The sequence below is a fragment of the Oncorhynchus tshawytscha genome, linkage group LG14 (genome assembly GCF_018296145.1).
Source record: "Oncorhynchus tshawytscha isolate Ot180627B linkage group LG14, Otsh_v2.0, whole genome shotgun sequence".
NCBI lineage: Eukaryota > Metazoa > Chordata > Actinopteri > Salmoniformes > Salmonidae > Oncorhynchus > Oncorhynchus tshawytscha.
This window is the reverse complement of record NC_056442.1, coordinates 39,780,472-39,806,575: the sequence shown is the minus strand read 5'-3', so window position 1 is coordinate 39,806,575 and position 26,104 is coordinate 39,780,472. Positions and strand designations below refer to the sequence as shown.

Below are 26,104 nucleotides of genomic sequence, written 5' to 3'. Positions count from 1 at the left end.
ACTATTCTAACTTTTCTTTTTTTAGAAGGTGACAGATGGGGAGGAAGGGATATTTTAGGACTGTTATTGCCTATGTTTTCTGAGGACACAGTCAGCAAATCATTCATCCTTGAAACAAATTCTGCATACAAATTGATCTAGTACACAAACTGTTTGTGGCAACCTTCTAATCTCGACGTCAGCTGTTTTCTTTTTACAGACCTGAAAAGGAGAGGGAAGCCCATGGTTGAAAAGACATTGTATTGTTTTCTCTCTCCACTTCAGTGTTTTTCATACCTGCCTCTTCATCTGTGTGCGTGTGTGTGTTGGGGCCCACTCTCTGTCATCATACTGTGAAAACAATTGATGTAGCCCAGAACCCACAGATGAACAGCGTCACGCCCAATATTGTGCAGCAATATTGGCTGTCTCTTCCTCTTAAATCTTTGTTAACACCCAGTGCCCCTGTTGCTGTTTATGTCTTCATCAACCATTTGTTAGTTGCTATGAATGGCCTTCATCACCACATTGAGGCTGCAGTAAATATAAAGAACTAAAAGCATGGAATCCATTAGTCTACATTATTGGGGACATTTGCCATTAACCAAACTAAATATGTTGCCTTTTATTACTTAGATTTCCTAAATGCCATCTTGAGAGTTAGGCTACGTAACATTGTTAAATTCTGTTAGGCTTTCCCTTAGGCATTGTAGTGTTTCTAGATAGATAATAGATACAGTAGGCTATTTGGGGTTTCACATTTCCACATTTCCCCTAAGGTGTGCAAGCGCAAAAATATTCCAAATTCCTCTAGCCAAAAGGGCTATTTTTCCTAAAGTAGAACCCCATCATGTTGAGTAAAAACAAATGTCCTATAGAGTACCACAGTATGAGTCATAATACCCATAAAAATAGTGGTCAAACAGGGAAATTGTTCCAATTGTTTTTCCGCCATTCATTTTTCCCATGGGGGATTTTAGAAGCACTTCAAATAAGGGCTGTTTCATGTAGGCCTATCCTGGCGTGTAGTTTTGATAACTGTGTAAATCTCTCTAGAAGAAGATGACTTATCAAAATATATGCCTGTATTTCCCCCACCAAAAATGAAATGCTAATTAGCTGCTAATGTGGCTATCACAAAGAACTACAAATGCCATGATGATCTGGATGAGACTGCTAAATCAAGATAAAGATAACTCTCTCTGGATTAACTATCTAATGTTAGCTAAATGTAGTAATTAAGAAATGTCTACATTTCTTTAAATGGACAATTCTGTGAAGTCTTGTGCAAGTTGAAAATTGACATAATACCTGTTAGCAAAGGTGCCAGCTAGAAATGATGTGCAGGAGCTTGCAGAGATTTGAGTTTGCATTATGTCTACTTTGATACGAATTAGCATTTTCGAATCTGAGAGTAAATGGAGCCAAATATATTGATATAAGTCACCTTGTCCGAGAGAGATTGACATGGTTATGAAAGCCTACATGAAACACAGCCTTTATTGTAATGCCCAATGTGAAAAATGAATGGTGGGTGAACAATTGGAACCATTTCCGTGTTTGACCGCTATGTTCTATGGATATTATGACACTTCCACTGTGGGACTCTATTGCATAACATTCTGTATATGTGTAACAATGGAATAATTTCATGTCGGTCCTCGCACCAGTCTCTCCACTAGAGCGCGCACCGTTCGTGTCCAACATCAAAAGTGATTAGAAAAAGACAGGGGTGCTGGCGAAAACCTATCCGGACTTCAGTGCTCAGCGAAGAAGTTGGGGGGAGTCTCGTCTCGACCTCCAATCAGAATAGCTAGTCGCAGCACTGACAGTTAATATAAAACCGCAAGACATCTCTCTAGCTTGCCTGAACCACACAATGATATGGGATTTATAGAAATGGGTGCGGAGGTTGAGTCTCATGGAGGATTCCTCGGCGCTGTGAAGTGAACTGGATTGTCCAGGCGAGCCAACTATCTAAATTTCTATTTGATGGTCAAGGTATGTCTGAAAACATGTGAGCAAGTTAGAATAACCCTTATTATCAACGGTATTTTAGAGTTTTCTTTGGATTTCAAGGTTTTCAAGCCTCGGAACCACGGAGGTCAGATCATATTTCTGATTTCTCAGAAAAACTGCGCTCCTCCTCATAGGCTATTAGGCTCATTGTACATATTATTTAATTACAATTATAATCATATAGCTACTTTATATTTTAAACCCCTGAAAACCATTACTTATTCACAGGCCAAATGCGTAAACTTGGTTGGGTGATGTGCTTCAGAGAAAGTGACAAATCGAGTGATGATTGAAAGAGAAAGGTGGCGGAACTTGGTAGTAGTGTGGTAGATATGAGATTTGATTATTTTCTGAGGTACCACACGGATGAGCTTGACAGTCTCGGAAAAGTAGGCTGCAAGGTAAGGCTAGGTTTGCCACGGCTACAGGAAATGTGATTTCCAGCGGAAAACGAAGTTCATTTGCTAGCCTTGTAGTCGTATTACTCCTCCATTTCATATTGCGCTTAATAAGTACTAAATATTTTTTTTCTTGAAACTGTCATGTAGGCAGCCTGTGTGGATATGCATGCATAGGGCTTTGAGTCAGACTTTATCTAAAGAATGCAAGGAAGACATTGCCATGGCTTTACGATTATTATGGCAAATACGAGAAACGTCACTCTAAAATCTAATGCACCATGCTGTGTATTCCTCAATTCCAAATGAAAGCGAAAGATGGGTACCATCTGAACTATGAAATGAAGTGTTTGAAATGATGAAATTAGTGCCCGTCGTTTCCATTAATTTGGGATTGAGTCAGGAAGCTAGATATTCAAAACAGATGGTGTAGAACTCATTTTAAGACCACTTTTGAAGTCTTAACACGTGATGTAATCTCTAACCATACACTGACAGCACAGACAGATGGACAGTGTTGTCAGTGCAATAGTTCAACCATATTAATCATGGCAAATGAGGATTTACTTGTTGTTGTCCTGATGAGCCTAGATTAAACGTGGCTCTTCTTTATGTCATGCATTAATTTGTTTTAAATGGATTAGAGTGCCCGCACCATCTATCTCCTAATTACATTGTTTGTAGGCTTTGACTTTGGGATTAAGCTGGTAAAATACACTCTTAGCCTTACTACTTAGGCCTATACTAATGAGGCTCAACCCATCCTCAGATGCCGGGACATCAAATTAGACTGAACAACAGCTGAAAAGGCATTAAAACATCCTTCCCAGTTCCCACATAGGTTAGCTTTGTATTACTCATGTGTTGAGAGTTAAAGAATAAGGAAAGTCAGATGAAATGTACCGTGCATTTGGAAAGTATTCAGACCCCTTCACTTTTTCCACATTTTGTTACATTACAGCCTTGTTCTAAAATGGATTCAATTATTTTTTTCCCTCATCAATCTACACACAATACCCATAATGACAAAGTGAAACAGGTTTTTAGACATTTTTGCCATTGGATAAAATTAAAAAAGTAGAAATAGCTTATGTACAGTACATAAGTATTCAGACCCTTTGCTATGAGACTCGAAATTTAGCTCAGGTGCATCCTGTTTCCATTGGTCATGCTTGAGATGATTCTACAACTTGATTGGAGTCCACCTGTGGTAAATTCAATTGACTGGACATGGTTTGGAAAGGCACACACCTGTCTAAAAAAGGTCCCAATGTTGACAGTGCATGTCAGAGCAAAAACCAAGCCATGAGGTTGAAGGAATTGTCTGTAGAGCTCTCAGGATTGTTTTGAGGCACCGATCTGGGAAAGAGTTCCAAAAAATGTCTGCTGCATTAAAGGTCCCCAAGAACACAGTGGCTTCCATCATTCTTAAATGGAAGAAGTTTGGAACCACCAAGACTCTTCCTAGAGCTGGCCGCACGGCCAAACTGAGTATCCGGGTCAGAAGGGCCTTGGTCAGGGAGGTGACCAAGAACCCGATGGTCACTCTGACAGAGCTCCAGAGTTCCTCTGTGGGGATGGGAGAACCTTCCAGAAGGACAACCATCTCTGAAGCACTCCATCGATCAGGCCTTTATTGTACAGTGGCCAGACGGAAGTCACTCCTCAGTGAATGGCACATGACAGCCTGTTTGGAGTTTGCCAAAAGGCACCTAAAGGACTCTCAGACCATGAGAAACAAGATTCTCTGGTCTGATGAAACCAAGATTGGCATGAATGCCAAGCGCCACGTCTGGAGGAAACCAGGCACCGCTTATCACCTGGCCAATACCATCCCCTACGGTGAAGCATGGTGGTGGCAGCCTCATGCTCTAGGGATGTTTTTGAGTGGCAGGGACTGGGAGACTGGTCAGGATCGAGGGAAAGTTGAATGGAGGAAAGTTATAAGAGATTGTTGATGAAAACCTGCTCCAGAGCGCTAAGGACCTTAATCTGGGGTGAAGGTTCACCTTCCAATTGGACAACGACACTGTTTAACACGCTGCCCAAACTGGACACGTCACGTGCAAGCTTTGCAAAATAAATGTACACATACAGTTGAAGTCGGAAGTTTACATACACTTAGGTTGGGTCATTAAAACTCATTTTTCAACCACTCCACAAATGTCTTGTTAACAAACTATAGTTTTGGCAATTCGGTTAGAATATATACTTTGTGCATGACACAAGCAATTTTTCCAACAATTGTTTTCAGACAGATTATTTCACTTATAATTCACTGTATCACAATTCCAGTGGGTCAGAAGTTTACATACACTAAGTTGACTGTGCCTTTAAATAGCTTGGAAAATTCCATAAAATTATGTCATTCTTTAGAAGCTTCTGATGGGCAAATTGACATCATTTGAGTCAATTGGAGGTGTACCTGTGGATGTATTTCAAGGCCTACCTTCAAACTCAGTGCCTCTGTGCTTGACATCATGGGAAAATCAAAAGAAATCAGCCAAGACCTCAGAAAAAAAATTGTAGACCTCCAAAAGTCTTGGATATCCTTGGGAGCAATTTCCAAACGCCTGAAGGTACCACGTTCATCTGTACAAACAATAGTACGCAGCCGTCATATCGATCAGGAAAGAGACGCTTTCTGTCTCCTAGACATTAACGTACTGTGATGTGAAAAGTGCAAATCATTCCCAGAACAACAGCAAAGGACTTTGTGAAGATGCTGGGGGAAACGGGTACAAAAGTATCTATATCCACAGTAAAACGAGTCCTATATTGACATAACCTGAAAGGCCGCTCAGCAAGGAAGAAGCCACTGCTCCAAAAACTGCCTGGGGACCAATTTTGTACATTTTGGAGAAATATCCTCTGGTCTGAGGAAACAAAAATAGAACTGTTTGGCCATAATGACCATCGATCGCTATGTTTGGAGGAAAAAGGGGTGGCTTGCAAGCCGAAGAACCCCATTCCAACCGTGAAGCACGGGGGTGGCAGCATCACGTTGTAGGGGTGCTTTCCTGCAGGAGGGACTGGTGCACTTCACAAAATAGATGGCATCATGAGTAGGGGAAATTATGTGGATATATTGAAGCAACATCTCAAGACATCAGTCAGGATGTTAAAGCTTGGTCGCAAATGGGCATTCCAAATGGACAATGACCGCAAGCATACTTCCAAAGTTGTGGCAAAATGGCTAAAGGACATCAAAGTCAAGGTATTGAAGTGGCCATCACAAAGCCCTGACCTCAATCCTATAGACAATTTGTGGGCAGAACTGAAAAAGCGTGTGAGAGCAAGGAGGCGTACAATCCTGACTCAGTTACACCAGCTCTGTCAGGAGGAATGGGACCATATTCACCAAATTTATTGTTGGTAGCTTGTGGAAGGCCACCCAAAACATTTGACCCAAGTTAAACAATTTAAAGGCAATTCTACCAAATATTAATTGAGTGTATGTAAACTTCTGACCCACTGGGAATGTGATTAAATAAATAAAAGCTGAAATAAATCACTCTCTACTATTGTTCTGACATTTCACATTCTTAAAATAAAGTGGTGATCCTAACTTTACTAAGTCAGGGAATTTTTACTATGATTAAATCTCAGGAATTGTGAAAAACTGAGTTTAAATGTATTTGGCTAAGGTGTATGTAAACTTCCAACGTCAACTGTACATGTTATTCAATCATTGCACCCACACTGCTCGTGCGCGCCAACGAGTGTCTGCTTTGCCAGGTGCTAAAATAGAAGTTGCTTCTGTTTTTGACGCAGAATGCGATGCAAGTCCTGCTTCTCCCATCTCCTCATTTGCTTTTTGAAGTATATACCCACGTGCCGTCTCCTCATTGGTTATACCCACGTGGGTGATTGAAAGATGAACTGAGGTCGGTTGTGGTAATACACCTTATTATGAAAGTTAGTTGCCAATCGCCATATAAAGTCCAAAAAAGTAAAAGCCTGGAAGGAGGAGAGATGACTTGAAACGATTCGGTTGACCGCTTTATGTGTGGATTAATTGTCGAAGTAGAGGACCTTGTGCATTTCAGGTAAAATGGCAACAAATGTTTATATCCCAGGACAAATTAGCTAGTAACAGCAAGCTAGCTAGCTAAATAAGACCAATTGGCTAGCAACTGTAAGCTAGCTAGCTAAATTGCCATAAATGTGTAATGCTTTTGGACCTGTCCCCAAATTAATATAATTGGTTCAGCGTTTGTTTTGATATTTCAACCTGCGTGCCATGATCGCGTTTGGTGTGCGGGGACAAAATCAATTTGCGCACAATGGCGCACACGGATGCACACACTTGTCCAGTTTGGGCATGGGAAAGCACACGGCCAAGACAACGTAGAAGTGGCTTCTGGACAAGTCTCTGAATGTCCTTGAGTGCCCCAGCCAGAGCCCAGAGTTGAACCCGATCAAACATCTCTGGAGAGACCTGAAAATAGCTGTGCAGCGACGCTCCCCATCGAAACTGACTGTAAGGACCAATGCCGGAGACGAGAAGCACGTACGGGGAGTTGACATTTAATTAGGAACAGACAAAGAGCAGGACAGAAACAGCGTCAGCACACGGATACACAATGACAAACATCAATCAATGCAGCAGTGGGGAACAGAGCTGGGAAACTGATAAATATAGGGGATGTAATAAACAGGTGATTGAGTCCAGGTGAGTCCATTATCGCTGATGCGTGTGACGGGGGAAAGGAAAGTGTGCGTAATGATGGTGGCAGGAGTGCGCAATGCAGGGGAGCCTGGCGCGGGGAAGAGCGGGATCTGGCGTGACACTGACAGAGCTTGAGAGGATCTAGAGAGAAGAATCGGAGAAACTCCCCAAATACAGGTGTGCCAAGCTTGCAGTGTCATACACAAGAAGACTCTGCCAAAGCTGCTTCAACAAAGTACTGAGTAAAGGGTCTGAATACTTATGTAAATGTGATATAAAAAAACATTTAAAAAATAAAAAAAACTTTTCCTTCATCATAATGGGGTGTGTGTGTGTGTGTGTGGATTGATGAGGAGAGAAAAAAATTGTTTTAATCAACTATAGAATAAGGCTGTAATGTTACAGCATGTGGAAGAAGGTAGGGGGTCTGAATACTTTCCAAATGCACTGTATATGGTGTATTATGAGAATATAAGAGTGTTGAAAGATAAGATCCTAAAAGTGAGATGTGTTAAACTTATAATTTCCCGTAATGAGAGTTGAGGCGCGGACACCGTAGTTGTCAAGTAATTATAGTGGTCAATGTTTGGCTGATTTGAAGTCTGGGCTAACAGTAATTTGCTGTTTGCTGTAATTTATTGGTGAAAGGATGAGAAACACCTGGTTTGGGAATGTTCACAGCCCCCAGTAAAAGAGCAGCAGATGTATTCATGGATAACATACATGGACAATGAAGAGAGAGGGAAAGACACTAGCTAGCATCAATGTCGTAGACTAGACTTCTAAACTAAATAAACTAAATGCACTTAGTTTTAGCCACAGATTCCAACAGCATGGCTTTAGACTGCCCCCTCATCTGTTTGCTAATAAAGCCATTCACTCAGGGTGTAATCGGTGTCTGGGGAGGATGGAGGATGATGATTTCCTGTTAAAATAATTGTTTTTATTAAAAGGAAAACATGGGTAGTAAAAGTTCATCCAGTATTGTGAAAACACAACATCATGAAAGCTATATACCTTATCTTGGATTTGTGTGATGTCAGTAGTGATGCACTGATATGCCATTTGTTGCCGATATCCAATATTTTCCTTGCCAAAAAAACGATACACAACAGGTAATGAATGGGATTGAAAACAGGTGCGTGGGAAGACAAGACAAAACCAATGGAAAATGGATCAATGATGGCTAGAAGACCGGTGACGTCGAGCACCGTCCGAACAAGGAGAGGCAACGACTTCGCCAGAAGTCGTGACAGTACCCTCCCCCCGACGCGTGGCTCCAGCAGCGCATCGAGACTGGCCTCGGGGACGACCCGGAGGGCGAGGTGCAGTGCGATCCGGATGGAGATGGTGGAATTCTGATAACATGGAAGGATCTAACACGTCCTTTACCGGAACCCAGCATCTCTCCTCCGGCCCATAACCCTCCCAGTCCACGAGGTACTGAAGGCCCCTCGCCCGACGTCTCGAATCCAAAATGGATCGAACAGAGTACGCCGGGACCCCCTCGATGTCTAGAGGAGGCGGAGGAACATCACGCACTTCAGCCTCCTGGAGCGGGACAGCCACCACCGGCCTGAGGAGAGACACATGGAACAAGGGGTTAATACGGTAATTAGTGTGCAGTTGTAACCTATAACATACCTCGTTCACTCTCCTCAGGACTTTAAACGGCCCCACAAACCGCGGACCCAGCTTCCGGCAGAGCAGGCGGAGGGGCAGGTTTCGAGTCGAGAGCCAGACCCTGTCCCCTGGTGCGAACACTGGGGCCTCACTGTGGCGACGGTCTGCGCCAATTTTCTGGCGCCTTATGGCGCACTGAAGGTGGGAGTGGGCTGCCTCCCAGGTTTCCTCAGCGCGCCGAAACCAATTGTCCACCGCAGGAGCCTCGGTCTGGCTCTGATGCCAAGGAGCCAGAACTGGCTGATACCCCTTTTCAATGTGTATTAGGGTAAGGTTAGTGGAGGAGTGACGTAGCGAGTTCTGAGCCATCTCTGCCCAGGGCACGAACTTCGCCCACTCCCCCGGCCGATCCTGACAATAAGACCGCAGAAACCTACCCACATCCTGGTTAACTCTTTCCACCTGCCCATTACTCTCAGAGTGAAAACCTGAAGTAAGACTAACCGAGATCCCCAGACGCTCCATGAACGCCTTCCAGACCCTTGATGTGAACTGGGGACCCCGATCAGACACTATATCCTCAGGCACCCCATAGTGCTGGAAAACGTGTGTAAACAGGGCCTCTGCAGTTTGTAAGGCCGTAGGGAGACCGGGCAAAGGGAGGAGATGACAGGACTTCGAAAACCGATCCACAACGACCAGGATCGTGGTGTAACCCTGTGAAGGTGGAAGATCAGTCAAAAAATCCACCGACAGGTGCGACCACGGCCGTTGAGGAACGGGTAGAGGTTGTAGCTTACCTCTGGGCAGGTGTCTGGGAGCCTTGCACTGGGCACACACCGAGCAGGAGGAAACATAAATCCTCACGTCTTTAGCTAAAGTGGGCCACCAGTACCTCCCATCAAGACAGCGCATTGTCCGATCTATCCCAGGATGACCAGAGGAGGGTGACGTTTGAGCCCAATAGATCAATCGGTCGCGGACAGCCGACGGAACGTACAGACGACCAGCTGGACACTCAGGGGCAGAGGGCTCTGCACGTGACGGCCGCTCAATGTCCGCGTCCAGCTCCCACACTACAGGCGCCACCAAACACGAAGCTGGGAGTATGGGAGTGGGATCCATGGATCGCTCCTCTGTGTCATACAGCCGAGACAATGCGTCTGCCTTAACGTTCTGGGAGCCTGGTCTGTAAGAAAGAGTAAACACAAAACGAGTGAAAAACATGGCCCACCTTGCCTGGCGAGGATTCAGTCTCTTAGCCTGCCGGATGTACTCCAGATTGCGGTGGTCAGTCCAGATGAGAAAAGGGTGTTTTGCCCCCTCAAGCCAATGCCTCCACACCTTCAAGGCTTCTACGACAGCTAACAGCTCTCGGTTCCCCACATCATAGTTTCGCTCCGCCGGGCTGAGCTTCTTTGAAAAGAAAGCACAGGGGCGAAGCTTCAGTGGCGCACCCGAACGCTGAGAGAGCACTGCTCCTATCCCAGCTTCGGATGCGTCCACCTCCACTATGAATGGCAAAGAGGGATCCGGATGAGCCAACACAGGCACCGAGGTAAACAGAGTCTTCAGGTGCCCAAAAGCCCTGTTCGCCTCAGCCGACCACTGCAAGCGCACCGGGCCCCCCTTTAGCAGTGAGGTAATGGGAGCAGCCACCTGACCAAAACCCCGGATAAACCTCTGGTAGTAATTGGCAAACCCTATAAAACGCTGCACCTCCTTTACCGTGGTTGGAGTCGGCCAATTACGCACGGCTGTAATGCGGTCGCTCTCCATCTCAACTCTTGAAGTGGAAATCCGATGCCCTATGAAGGAGATGGATTGTTGGAAGAACAAGCATTTCTCGGCCTTGACATATAGATCATGCTCCAACAGGCAACCAAGCACCCTGCGCACCAGGGACACATGCTCGGGGGCGTTTAGCGGAGTATATCGGAAAATCATCGATATACACCACTACACCCTGCCCATGCAGGTCCCTGAAGATCTCATCTACAAATGATTGAACTGATGCATTCATCAACCCATATGGCATGACAAGGTACTCATAATGACTTGAGGTGGTGCTAAATGCCGTCTTCCACTCATCACCCTTCCGAATACGCACCAGATTGTACGCACTCCTGAGATCCAATTTTGTGAAAAAGCGTGCCCCGTGCATTAACTCAATAACCGTATTGATCAGAGGTAGCGGGTAACTATATTTCACTGATTTTATTTAGACCTCGATAATCAATGCACGGGCGTAAACCGCCATCCTTTTTTTTTTCACAAAAAAGAAACTCAGAGATGGGTGAAATGGATGGCTGAATGAACCCCTGATGCAGGGATTCTGAGACATATGTCTCCATAGCCTCCTCCTCCGCTTGCGATAGGGGATACACGTGACTCCTGGGATATGCAGCATCTACCAGGAGATCTATCGCACAATCCCCCCGTCGATGGGGTGGTAATTGAGTCGCCTTCTTTTTACAGAAGGCGAGAGCCAAATCTACATATTCAGGGGGAATGCGCACGGTGGAGACCTGGTCTGGACTTTCCACCGTAGTAGCACCAACAGAAACCCCTAAACACCTACCTGAGCACTCTCGCGACTACCCCGTGAGAGCCCTCTGTGGCCAAGAAACAGTGGGGTTATGACAAGCTAACCAGGGTAGGCCTAGCACCACAGAATACACAGGAGAATCAATAAGGAAAATACTAATCTTCTCCTTGTGACCCTCCTGCGTTATCATACACAAAGGTGCGGTTACCTCCCTGATAAACCCTGACCCTAATGGTCGACTATCTAAGGCATGAATAGGGAAAGGCATATCCACAGAAACAATAGGGATCCCTAAACTATGAGCTAAACTTTTATTAATGAAATTCCCAGCTGCACCTGAATCTACTAGCGCCTTATACTGGGAATGCAGGGAAAAATCAGGAAAAGAGACCGAGACAAACATTAGTGCAACAGAGGGCTCTGGATGAGAACGGTGCCTAATCACCTGGGGTGATGCCAGAATGCCCTGCCTGCCTTCTCTATTCCCAGAGGAACCAACCTGGCACCGACCAGCAGTGTGCCCTCTGTGACCATGAGTGGTGCTCGAGTAGGAACCCCCTCCGGTCTCCCTGCGCACCATCCCTCCCAATTTCAGAGGTTCGGGAGAGAGGGTGCGGGAGGATGGAACAACCAGACCCCGATCTAGACGTCCACAAGTAGACAGCATGTTGTCCAGCCTGATGGACATGTCCACCAGCTGGTCGAAGGTGAGGGTGGTGTCTCTACAGGCCAGCTCCCGACGGACGTCCTCGCGTAGACTACAACGGTAATGGTCGATCAGGGCCCTGTCGCTCCATCCAGCGCCGGCAGCCAAGGTCCTAAACTCCAAAGCAAACTCCTGTGCACTCCTCGTCTCCTGCCTCAGATGATAGAGGAGCTCACCCGCTGCTTTGCCTTCGGGTGGATGGTCGAATACTATCCGGAATTGGCGGGTGAACTCCTCAAAATGGTCCAACGCCGCATCCTCCCTTCTACACACAGCGCTGGCCCATTCCAGGACATTCCTGGTGAGGCATGAGACGAGGGCGTAACTCTTCTCACGGTCAGATGATACTGGGGAGACCGTGGCCAGATACAAGTTCAGCTTAAGGAGGAAACCCTGGCAGCCGGCAGTATCTCCGTTGTATCCTGTGGGTAGGGATAAATGGATCTTCGGTTCCGGAGGGGAAAAAGCGTTCAAGGGAGATTCCGGTTGTGGTGGTGGTGGCGCTGGAGAAACTCCCTGTCTCTCCCAGCGATCCATATTCTGGACAATGCGATCCATTACAGTGCTCAGACAGTCAATCGCCTGTTCCCGGACACATTCCTCCACCTCCATGGGCGTAGTGTCTTCTCCTGCTGACTTCATATTTTTGGGGGGTCAGAGATTCTGTCAGCGCTGTGTGTATAGGGGGCAGGGAAGTCAGGCGCAGGAGAGTCAAAATGGAGTGTAAATGGAGTATTTTAATAAATGTCCACAGAACATGCTCCATAACACAAAAACGTACAGACTTAAAAAAAACATGGGTACGAGGACCCGTCGCACACCAACACAACAACTAAACAACACTAACAATAAAAACAATCTCTGACAAAGACATGATGGGAAACAGAGGGTTAAATACACAACAGGTAATGAATGGGATTGAAAACAGGTGTGTGGGAAGACGAGACAAAACCAATGGAAAATGAAAAATGGATCAATGATGGCTGGAAGACCGGTGACGTCGAACGCCGAGCACCGCCCGAACAAGGAGAGGCAACGACTTCGGCAGAAGTCGTGACAATAACTCCACCAGTCCTATTTATGATATAATTCGCTAAAATTATACCCTTTTTTTTTTTTTTGATAAATACAGTTTTTTTTAATCAATTAGTATATTTGAATTTAACCACAATATTTGTTGTACTATTTGTTCCGTCCTTTCAGGTGGATTAACCTGAAATTGCAACCAACTTTCTAAGGCTTGTTTAAAAAAATAAAGATATTTTGGAGATTATTTCCTTTTCACACACCCGAATGTGAGCAGGTGTAATCTGAATAAAGGGGAAAAGGCCCTTCCTAAATATAGGATGAGACATTCGTACCAATTGACTAAAGAACCAGTTTGGATTTAAGTATAACTTTTGTATGACTGATGCCTTCAGTGAGAGGTCTAATGCTTTAATATTTAATCATTTCTGCCCACCGAATTCATATTCGTTATATAAATAGGCCCTTTTAATTTTATCTGGCTTGCCGTTCCAAATAAAATTGAATATTTTTTGTTCATATAATTTAAAAAGCAGGTGTAGGCAAAACCATAAGCAAATAGGTAAACTGTGATATAACTAAAGAGTTAATCAGGGTGATCTTTCCACAAATAGACAGGTATTTTCCTTTCCATGGTAGCAAGATCTTATCTATTTTTGCTAACTTTCCAAAAAAAAATAGTGGAGTGAGATCATTTCTTTCTTTTGGGATTTATTTATATATATATTTTACCTTTATTTAACTAGGCAAGTCAGTTAAGAACAAATTCTTATTTTCAATGACGGCCTAGGAACAGTGGGTTAACTGCCTGTTCAGGGGCAGAACGACAGATTTGTATCTTGTCAGCTCGGGATTTTAACTTGCAACCTTCGGGTTACTAGTCCAACGCTCTAACCACTAGGCTACCCTGCCGCCCCATATACCGAGTATGTTCACATCTCTGTCAGACCATTTAATTGGTAAACTACATGGTAATGTAAAATGTGCACTTTTTTAGTGATCCAATACGTAATATGGTACATTTATCATAATTTGGTTTTAATCCAGAGAGGATAGCAAAAGTACCGAGATCCTCTAAGAGGCCGTGGAGAGACTCTAATTGTGGTTTTAAAAGAAAATATGAATCATCAGCGTACAATGACACCTTAGTTTTTAAGCCACGGATTTCTAATCCCTTAATATTATTGTTTGATCTAATTTTAGCAGCTAACATTTCGATGGCAATAATAAATAGATATGCCGATAGTGGACAACTTTGTTTTACTCCTCTAGATACTTTAAAACTTTCTGAGATGTAGCCATTATTTACTATTTTACACCTAGGGTTACTATACATAACCTTAACCCATTTTATAAGAGATTCCCCAAAATTGAAATGTTGTAGGCATTTATATATAAACTCCAGTCATACTTTATCAAAAGCCTTTTCAAAATCAGCTATGAAAACCAGGCCTGGTGTCCCCGATATTTCATAGTGTTCTATTGTTTCCAGTACTTGTTTTATATTATCTCCAATGTATTGCCCATGTAAAAAACCTGTCTGATTAGGATAAATAATATATGACAATACCTTTTTAATTCTATGTGCCAAGCATTTTACTAAGATTTTTGCATCACAACACTGAAGTGTAAGAGGTCTCCATTTTTTTTAATGGACTGGATCCTTATATACAGTGCCTTGCGAAAGTATTCGGCCCCCTTGAACTTTGCGACCTTTTGCCACATTTCAGGCTTCAAACATAAAGATATAAAACTGTATTTTTTTGTGAAGAATCAACAACAAGTGGGACACAATCATGAAGTGGAACGACATTTATTGGATATTTCAAACTTTTTTAACAAATCAAAAACTGAAAAATTGGGCGTGCAAAATGATTCAGCCCCTTTACTTTCAGTGCAGCAAACTCTCTGGCACTGTATACCACTAGGGTCCTGTTTGAGTAATAATGATATCAGACCTTCTTGTTGCGTATCTGATAATCTACCATTTATATAGGAGTGGTTAAAACAAACCAATAATGGTCCTTTGACCATATACCAACAAAATGTTTTGTATACTTCCACTGGTATGCCATCCAGCCCTGGAGTTTTCCCATCCTTAAAGGCCCCAATTGCCTCAAGCAGTTCCTCCTCTGTAATTTGGCCTTCACATGAGCCTTTCTGTACAGATATTAATTTTACATTATTATTAGGAAAAAAAATCCATATAATTAGTTTCAGTTAGTGGAGATGGAGGAGCCTGAAATTAAAACATATTCTTAAAGTACTTTACTTCCTCTTTCAAAATACAATTTGGTGAATCATGCGTGACTCCATCATTTGTAACAAGTTTTAATTAAAAAAATGTTGGTAGCATTTCTATATTGAAGATTGAAAAATAATTTGGTGCATTTTTCCCCATATTCCATCCAGTTCGCTTTATTATTATAATATATTACACTAGATCTTTCTTGAATAAGTTCCTCCATTTCTTTTAGTTTTTCCTCTAACTTATTCTGTGCCTCTAGTACCGTTTTTATTGCTATCTAACTGTAATGTTAGTCCTTCAATTTCCTTTGTTAATATGGACTCTTTTGATCTAAATTGCTTTTGTTTTATAGATGAGTACTGAATTGCATTGCCTCTAAAGGCGCAATTGAAAGTGTCCCATACAATAAGGGGATCTGCTGTACCTATGTTATGTCTGAAAAAGTCAGTTATACATTTTTCTGTCCTAGTTCTAAACAATTTATCATCTAGTAGGCTTTGATTAAATTTCCAATATCCTCGCCCACGTGGAAATTCTGTAAGAGTAATATATATGCCAATTATGTGATGATCCGACTGCGTTCTGTCCCCTATCAACACTTTTTTTTAACTTTTGGTGCCAGAGAGAATGGTATAAGAAAGTAGTCAAGGCGACTAACTTGATTAAGCCTATATCTCACTAGGTCAGGCTATTTAAGTCTCCATATATCCACTAATTCCAATATATCCATTACATTCATGATTTCCTTAAGTGCCTGAGGGTGATAGTTTGTGGTGTGATTTCCTTTCCGGTCCATAGAGGTATTTAAGACCATATTAAAATCTCCCACCATAATAATAGTCTAGTGTTGCTTGTAGAGTTGATAAATTCTTATATATACTGTATTTTCAAAGAAGCTTGGATCATCATTATTCGGACCGTATAGGTTAATAAGCCATATCTGTTTATTGTCCAATAACATATTTTAAATAATCCATCTACCTTGAGGATCTGTTTGGACAATTTGCACATTTGGATCAAAATTATTGTTAATTAAAACCATCACCCCCTTTGGAATGTCTTTGCCCATGGTAGAAGTATATTTCGCCCCCCCAGCTCTTTTTTTTCCACAAAACTTCATCTAAAACTGTTGAATGGGTTTCCTGTAAACAATAGATATTATATTCCTTATCTTTTAGCCATGTAAATACTGATTGTCTTTTCTTATTATCTGCTAGGCCATTACAATTGTAACTGGCTATACTTATTTCACCACCTATCATAATGAGACACAACTTTCAATTTTTATTCAAATATATGTTTGTAAAGGCTTACAGCATGCACATAAAACAGTTAGGGACTTATCCTTAGTATCTGGGTCATTCAGGTGGGTGTCTAGGGTATTACTATTAAAATAGGATCTTACCATTAAAATAGGATCATAAATAAATAATTTGATATAATTTATTTTACAAATGTAGTTCCCCATGATAGGACAATAACAAATCAAATGTATCATCTATTTTAAAAATGTTCCACCATGATAGGACGATAAATAAATAAGACGTATAATTCGTATAATTCATTACAAAAGTATATCCATCATCTGAACAACATTGAAGCCCTCTCATACCCCGGCCCACAGCAATACATTGGCTCTGGGATATGCAACCATTTCTTACTCTTACCTTACCCAAAGGTGTGAGCGCCCAATCGTTGCCAAATTTGCTTCATTTAAAGATAAAATAATGGTTAAAAGCCTGGGTAAAAGACTTGCTGGGACAAAAATTGGCATGAATGATCATTTCCGATGGAAATTGCAGAACGGCGCAAAGTTCTGTATCCAATTTTTAAAGAAAATAGATTAAAAGCATTTTTCCCTTGTTCTAGTTATTATTTGCACCTGTGCCTCATTTCCCTTGAATGTATTTAAACCCTTAGTGTTCCTCAGTTCTTTGCTCTGGGTTTGTATGTTAGCACCCAGCCCCAGCCATGCTGTGAACTTTTGTTTCTCTAGTTGGATTTTCTTGAGGTACTCTGGTTTTGTTCTTTATTTTTAATTATTCTTTTGAGGTTTGTTTTTTCCCTGCTGTTCTTACCACTTTGTGGATTTTCCTTATGTCTTGGAAGATATACATTTTTTCTCACGTTGTGGATTTATATTTTTGCCTGAAGATCTTTTACTTTTTTCTTTATTAAATCACCGTCTCTAGTACTGCTGTGTCTGCCTCATCTTCTGGGTTCTGCCGACTATTAGTGGCTCAGTTTACTAAGTGACTGTTTCTCACACCGGAGACCCGAGTTTCTAACCGGGTCCTGACAGAGTGCACTAGCTTTGCTGGCTCCTTCTGAAATAAATAATTGCCACATGTTCTGGATAAAACCCAATACTATCTATTTATTTTCATGAACTGAAGTTCAATTTCAATAGGCAAACAAGAAGTGGCAACCTAGCTAATACTTACTCACAAATATTCCTAAATTATTGCTAAGAATGATGAAATAATGAAAATGACTGCAGTTTCTATTGGTCATTGTTTTCAGGCTGGTTGTATTCGTGCTACCTAGGTACCAAGCTAAAGCTAGTTACCCCAGAAGTTGCAGTCGAACAAATGATGCTTTATTACCAACTCGGTATTGTTAACATATCGTTCGTGGCCAGTGTTTGTTTGTTTGCAGACTTTTTTTTTTTTTTACAGCTTTGACAGTGCTACTGCTATCTTTTTTGACACGCAAAGACCCAAACGGCGTTCCATAGTATATATGTTGTGAAGCTAATTGCAATGACGCTATTACCATGTAACTCCGGTAGGGCAACATCTGAAAAATAGCGCACTTGTTAATGTGTACCTGTTCTCAACCAGTCGGTGAAGCCAACATCACCCACGACAGAGAACGGTTGTTTGTCAAGGGCAAGGAATTCAATTATTTTGGCTTTAATGTATTTCGCCTTTGAGTTGTGAAATTTTCTTACTCTTTCAAATGACTGCTGGACTTGTTGACTGCTCGATCCACACAGCAGACATTGTGTGGGCTAGGTTAGGAATGCTGTGTTGCACGTGTAGCGCAACAGTTTACATGGCGTCATTGCATCATGTACCTAGGTTATATAGGTAAGCACAGTAGCTTTGACAACGTTTTTTGTTTTTTAACATCTGCGTTAAACTAGACATCTCGCCGATGTTGGCGTTTTTAGCTAATATCGTCCGATTCCGATATGTTCACCGATTTTTATATTGTGCATCCCTAGAAGTCAGTGAAGGAAAAGCATAATACATCTCTTGATCTTGTTTAATAGGGAAATATTTACTGACCATCCTTTGATAGGGCAGATCTCTTTGACTTATTTTGTCTATCTTGTATGGTAGGGGGTACTTCGGCTTCGAGTCAACAATGAAAACACATGTTCTCTCACCAACATACACACAGTCGCTCAACTGGATACAGGGAAACTGTGACTTATTTATGTGCAAATCTGATAGATCTTTGCAGAATTCTATTTTTTAACCAACATTTTGCTACATTACTCAAATTCGGTATACATTTGCCTGATTAAACATCAGAACCAGTATTACTGGGTGTTTTTTAACCTTCAGATTAATAGAATAAACAGTTTCAACCACCACACAAAATGATATACTCAACTGGAGTATATCAGAGTTTCTGGGAAGCTTAACACATAATCAGCCTTCATGTTGAATCTCAAGTATTCCAGATGTCCTTTTTGATTATCCAACATCCCCTGTTACATAAGAACATTCTGTAGCCTTTGCAGGTCACTCTGTAGCCTTTGCAGGTCACTCTGTAGCCTTTGCAGGTCACTCTGTAGCCTTTGGAACCTTTCAAACCTTTTACTTCCGTGGACTAAATCAGGGCCACACAGTGTTTGTTGGTAGTCTTAAACAAATCTACTTTGAAACGGAAGTATACACCTCACACACATGGTCAGATTGTTAAAAAAAGAAGACACCTGTACCATACCAGATAAAGTATGTATTTCATCAATATTACACGTTATATACATCACTGAAGACTGAAATATATCATAACACATTCACATAGGAACACCAGATTTTCTGCTGTTTAAAAAAACAAGTTTATTAATTACGAAATTATGAAAGATATTAATAACATTCCACCCATGAGGCCATTGGAGGTCAATTTGGTCATTTGACTACTGGAAAGCTTGATGTGATAACCTTCCACAGACTATACCTAACTTTGGCCCACTGCACAAATTAATGATCAATCCTTCAATGGCTTTTCTGCTGGGTCATGCTTGGGTATACACCTCCTGAACGCTTATCCAGTTGTTATACAACTACAACTGTTAAAGCAGCAATCAGCAATTGAAACAACACTAAAGCCCTCCCCACCACTGTTTTGGTAAAAAGCTGTTGGGATGGGGCTTGAGAATTGTTACTACTCTCAAAAGACAGAGCTTTAGATGCAAGGACAGACCATCCATGATATCAAAATGATAGTTTTAACCATGTTTTTAGGCAATACAGTGTTTGTTTTTCATTTACTTTGTTTACAAACATTGGCGTAAAGCAAGATTATATGTTGTGTTCTGATGGGGTATGACAGTTTAACTAAACATTTAAGTTATATTCTTTAAATACTCAATGGGTACATATCATTAATTTCTAAGTACAAATTAAATGAATGTAGCAACTGCTGATTGCACATTTAACCTTTGTCCAATTTCCATGTGTTGCGTGTGGGTACTCTGTGCTCTGCTCATTATGGCAGTGTTGCTGCCAAGTGCACAAAGAGGTTTAGAAGCAGATCATTTTTCCTGCACAAAGGACGCGAGTTAGGTGGGTTCAGGAACAAAAGTCCTGTGAACCACTAGCCTTCTCAGTTAGATATCTAGAGCTGTGCAGTGAACAAGAAACTATCAACAACAGAAAATAGTGGTATGAAGTGCATTTTCATTTTTAGTTATTGCTTGGTTATTAAACTTATTTAAATGTTTTCAAGGTTTCTGAAGGAATCATTTAACTGTTTTGCCGATGGCATTCCATTGTTATTTGTGATACAGTAGTCATCAATACGTGCCTTTTGCCACACAATACTTAATATGTGAATGTGAACTTTCTAATGAGTAGCTACTGGTGTCTCCGACATCTTTATACATAACTGTCGGCTTGGAGGAGACCGATGAGGACTTTCCTAAAGACACATTAGACAGATTAGACACAGATAGTATAAGGACCTTCAGTGATGATGTCTCTGCTTGCATCATCAGAACCATGAATAGTTTGTGTTGTAAACTAAAAACATTTGTGATACATTTTGATGAAGAAAATGAGGTCAAATCCATTGAGAGCCCAAAGAAAAGAGAACTTAGGGCTGTTGGTGTGTGTTGCAAGGAAAGCTTGAAGTGTATCCAGAAACAAGAGCAACAAAGATGGCTACGGTGGCATTTTGAAAGGAAAAACTCTTTATTTGAATTCTAAAACTACATTTACTGTCTGCTCCGAGTGTGATCTTCAATGTTATGTTGTTCAGATAAGTGGCTTGAGGGAAGGAATACAGTTTAAAAAGATGAACTACTAACAAGCGTCTGCTAAATAAAAATGATACAAATCTAAGTAAATTATGGTCGTTAACACATTTGTCATTTATTTTGTTTTTAATGTCTATGTGGAGATTGTTTATGCATTGTGTTTAACGCTAGCTGTATGTATTTATATCTCCGTAATGGAGTGCATATCAATGTGACTCACAGCTTATTTACTGCCTGTAGTGTCTCTGCCTGTAGTGTTGCTCTGTTCACCGGATGATGCAGAGTGTTGTTAAATAGCCCATATACTGTGTTTATTTTGGGTCACTGAAAATGATATCCAATTAGCTGTACCTTTTTATAGTTGAAAAAAGGGAAGCAATTAGATTATTATTAGTATTCCATGTATCTCTCCGTTTACCTTTTCTTAGATATACTACATGACCAAAACTATGTGGATACCTGCTCATCGAACATCTCATTCCAAAATCATGGGCATTAATATTAGAGGTCGACCGATTATGATTTTTCAACGCCGATACCGATTATTGGAGGACAAAAAAAGCAGATACCGATTAATCGGTCGATTTTTAACATTTATTTATAATAATGACAATTACAACAATACTGAATTAACACTTATTTTAACTTCATATAATACATCAATAAAATCAATGTAGCCTCAAATAAATAATGAAACATGTTCAATTTGGTTTAAATAATGCAAAAACAAAGTGTTGGGGAAGAAAGTAAAAGTGCAATATGTGCCATGTAAGAAAGCTAACGTTTAAGTTCCTTGCTCAGAACATGAGAATATATGAAAGCTGGCGGTTCCTTTTAACATGAGTCTTCAATATTCCCAGGTAAGAAGTTTTAGGTTGTAGTTATTCTAGGAATTCTAGGACTATTTCTCTCTATACCATTTGTATTACATATACCTTTGACTATTGGATGTTCTTATAGGCACTTTAGTATTGCCAGTATAACAGTATAGCTTCCGTCCCTCTCCTCGCACCTACCTGGGCTCGAACCAGGAACACATCGACAACAGCCACCCTCGAAGCAGCGTTACCCATGCAGAGCAAGGGGAACAACTACTCCAAGTCTCAGAGCGAGTGACGTTTGAAACGCTATTAGCGCGCACCCCGCTAACTAGCTAGCCATTTCACATCGTTACACCAGCCTAATCTCAGGAGTTAATAGGCTTGAAGTCATAAACAGCAGAGCTGCTGGCAAAATGCACGAAAGTGCTGTTTGAATGAATGCTTATGAGCCTGCTGGTGCCTACCATCGCTCAGACTGCTCTATCAAATCATAGACTTAATTATAACATAATAACACACAGAAATACGAGCCTTAGGTCATTAATATGGTTGAATCCGGAAACTATCATCTCGAAAACAAAACGTTTATTCTTTCAGTGAAATACGGAACCGTTTGGTATTTTATCTAACGGGTGGCATCCATCAGTCTAAATATTCCTGTTCCATTGCACAACCTTCAATGTTATGTCATAATTACGTAAAATTCTGGCAAATTAGTTTGCAATGAGCCAGACGGCCCAAACTGTTGCATATACCCTGACTCTGCCTGCATTGAACGCAAGAGAAGTGACACAATTTTCACCTGGTTAATATTGCCTGCCAACCTGGAATTATTTGAGCTAAATATGCAGGTTTAAAAATATATACTTCTGTGTATTGATTTTAAGAAAGGCATTGGTGTTTATGGTTTGGTACACGTTGGAGCCACGACTGTCCTTTTTCGCGTATGCACACTGCATCGATTATATGCAATGCAGGACACGCTAGATAAACTAGTAATATCATCAACTATGTGTAGTTATAACTAGTGATTTAAGATTTGTTAAGTTTAATGCTAGCTAGCAACTAACCTTGGCTTCTTACTGCGTTCGTGTAACAGGCGGGCTCCTCGTGAGGCAGGTGGTTAGAGCGTTGGACTAGTTAACCGTAAGGTTGCAAGAGTGAATCCCTGAAATAGCCGAATCCACAAATTTGAAGAGGTGTCCACATACACTAAAAGCATCTGAATACATTTGACGTAACATCTTTGTTTTGTTTTTGTGTCCCCTCAGAGCATGATGGCGTTTGTCCTGTGTGTTAGCCTGTGGATGCTCCTGGCTGTCCATGGCCAAGCTGGAGCAGTGAAGAACTGCCACCCGGGTTGCCACTGTGAGGTGGAGAGCTTCGGCCTGTTCGACAGCTTCAGCCTGACCAGGGTGGACTGCAGGGGAGTGGGCCCTGGCACCAACCCCATCTCCATCCCCCTGGACACTGCCCACCTGGACCTCTCCTCCAACTCTATGTCCCTGCTGACCGACACCATGCTCTCTGGGCCTGGCTATACCACCTTGGTCAGCCTGGATCTCAGCAACAACCTCATCTCCATGGTCAGCCCTAAGGCCCTGTCCAGGCTGCGCTACCTGGAGTCTCTGGACCTCAGCCACAACTCGTTGGAGGGCCTGAACGAGGGCTGCTTCTCTGGCCTCCCCCTGGCCGAGGTGGACCTCAGCCACAACCACTTCCGAGAGTTTGATCTGGACATGTTCATCACTAAAGATCACGGAGAGCCAATCAGCGTGGATCTGTCCCACAACCGGCTGACAGTGGTCTCCTGGAGTTCTTCTAGGAGCCCCTTGCTACATGTCCAGAGCCTGACTCTAGCAGCCAACCAGCTGAGGGCCGTGCCCAAGCTAAAAGGCATCCTGCTGAGGGACCTAAACCTGGATGGGAACAGTATCTCCCGCATTGAGGAGGGTGCTTTTGAGGACCTCAAGGACCTCGTTTACCTGTCCCTCAGTGGGCTTCCTGAACTCTTTAACATCCAGCCCAACTGTTTCAGAGGCCTACAGAACCTACAGGTCTTGGACCTCTCCAACAATGCCAAGCTAAAAACACTGAGTCCAGCTGTGTTCAGTGGACTTGTGTCTCTACAGGAGCTCAATCTGTCAAACTCTGGAGTAACATCATTGCCAAATAACATGCTAAGTCACTTGCCAATCATCAAGAGTATCACCTTGGGCCAGAATATCCATTGTTGGAGGGCTCAAAAGCAGGGCCAGTTTCACAGGCAGCTCGGACAGGAACAGAAACATGACGAGGTGCTAACCTGTGACGTTGAAGGGGTTATCTCATGATTGTGTTCGGATCGTTGCCGTCAGTATGGACATCTAGCTAACACATTAGTGCTAAAACTGTGCCTTATATCACTATATGCAAAGAACACTTTTTGTTATTGCCGCCAATCATGATAATTACTATTTGAACAGTTGTTTAAATTTCAATTCAAAAATGTGTTTTGCTTTTATTCCAAAGGCCTGAGGTATTTCTAGTAATCCACTGTACTATCACGTCATGCTTGCTATGCATAAAGCATGTCTTTCAACTACAGTAACAAGCTAGCAATAGCATTGATGGATATTATATTAAAAACATTTAGTTTTTTAGGATCTGGAAATAGAAACAGACCTCAGCCACTAGGAAAAATATTGTTATATTCCATAACAATCATCAGATCATTGAAGTATGCACATTACTATGCAAGGACCACTCTTATTTCAGAACGAAAGGTAAACATCTTATGTAGAGTATATAGTTAAGTATGTCTATCATAGGAAGCTGGTGGGAGGCGCTATAGGAGGACGGGCTCATTGTAATGGCTGGAATGGAATAAATGAAACGGTATCAATCAAATTAATTTTTCAATCAAATGTAATTATAAAGCCCTTTTAAGATCAGCAGATGTCACAAAGTGCTATGCAGAAACCCAGCCTAAAACCCCAAACAGGAAGCAATGTAGATGTAGATTCACAGTGGCTAGGAAAAACTCCCTAGAAAGACAGGAACCTAGGAAGAAACCCAGAGAGGAACCAGGCTCTGAGGCGTGGCCAGTCCTCTTCTGGCTGTGCCGGGTGAAGATTGGAAACCACATTTGACTCTGTAACAGTTGGAATGGAATAAATGGAACAATGTGCACATCCTCCTATAGCTCCTCCCACCAGCCTCCTCTGACGTCTAGTTTTATTAAGTGGACACATTCTCCTGCTATCTTGCTCCGTAATGTTTACATGGTCTAAGACCTAGAAGCCAACATTGCCTGTTCTGTTTCAAAGAGCAGTTGAGGTTGAAACTGAGGATGAAATGTGGTCTGAACAAATCAATGCATAAACACATTTATGAATGTCACCCAGGGGTTTTTCGCTGCTCCGTTATTGAATCAGTTTCTCATGACCGTGACCAAAACATAAAACAGTCCTTGTACTAGTATTAAACACAGACATGTTTTGTCCTGTATTTTAATATCTCTTTTGACAGAGAAGTGTGTTTTAACTGAAACACTGTGCCACATGTAATTTGATACATTGTATTATTCACCCTACTTTGAAATATTGTAAATGTCGCAGCTATTCTACAGCATCGACTTTGGATCGACATTGGCCAAAATCCTTCAGATATTCTGTGCAACAACAACTGCATGTTTGAACACCTGCCTTGGTTGCTATCCCTGTGGTATAATATGGACCAAAAGAGACAATCAGCCTCATAACTGCACAGGAGCTGGTTTAGATGTTAAACATCTGCATAAAGATTGTATATTTCTTATCGATAGTGTAGAAAACTCCGGGATACTGGCACTCTAGGCAGAGTTGCAAAGAAAAAGCTGTATCTAAGACTGACCAGTAAAAAAAATAAGATTAAGATTGACAAAAGAACACAGACACTGGACAGAGGAACTCTGCCTAGAAGGCCAGCATCCCGTAGTCGCCTCTTCATTGTTGACGTTGAGACTGGTGTTTTGCGGGTACTATTTAATGAAACAGCCAGTTGAGGACTTGAGGCATCTGTTTCTCAAACCAGACACTCTAATGTACTTGTCCTCTTGCTCAGTTGTGCACCGGGGCCTCCCACTCTTTCTATTCTGGTTAGAGCCAGTTTGCGCTGTTCTGTGAAGGCAGTAGTACACAGCGTTGTACCAGATCTTCAGTTTCTTGGCAATTTCTCGCATTTGTCAGAACAAGAATAGACTGACAAGTTTCAGATGAAAGTTCTTTGTTTCTGGCCATTTTGAGCCTGTAATCGAACCCACAAATGCTGATGCTCCAGATACTCAACTAGTCTAAAGAAGGCCAGTTTTATTTCTTCATTAATCAGAACAACAGTTTTCAGCTGTGCTAACATAATTGCAAATAGGTTTTCTAATGAGCAATTAGCCTTTTAAATCATAAACTTAGATTAGCTAAGACAACATGCCATTGGAACACAGGAGTGATGGTTGCTGATAATGGGCCTCTGTACGCCTATGTAGATATTCCATTAAAATCAGCCATTTCCGAATACAATAGTCATTTACAACATTAACAATGTCTACAGTGTA

General features: G+C 41.9%; 1 protein-coding gene across 2 annotated transcripts; it reads left to right on the top strand.

Annotated features, from left to right (window-relative positions):
* The first annotated feature begins 1,670 nt into the window (after positions 1–1,670).
* LOC112267199 (tsukushi) lies at positions 1,671–24,423 on the top strand. 2 transcript variants are annotated; one of them, XM_024445406.1, is made up of 2 exons: positions 1,671–1,980; positions 22,806–24,423. In XM_024445406.1, the coding sequence occupies exons 1-2, from the start codon at positions 1,972–1,974 to the stop codon at positions 23,865–23,867; spliced, it is 1,071 nt and encodes a 356-aa protein (XP_024301174.1). In that variant the 5' UTR covers positions 1,671–1,971; the 3' UTR covers positions 23,868–24,423. The 2 variants fall into 2 exon arrangements, with proteins under 2 accessions (XP_024301174.1, XP_024301175.1); XM_024445407.2 differs by lacking the exon at positions 1,671–1,980 and adding an exon at positions 19,970–20,120.
* Positions 24,424–26,104: the final 1,681 nt, after the last annotated feature.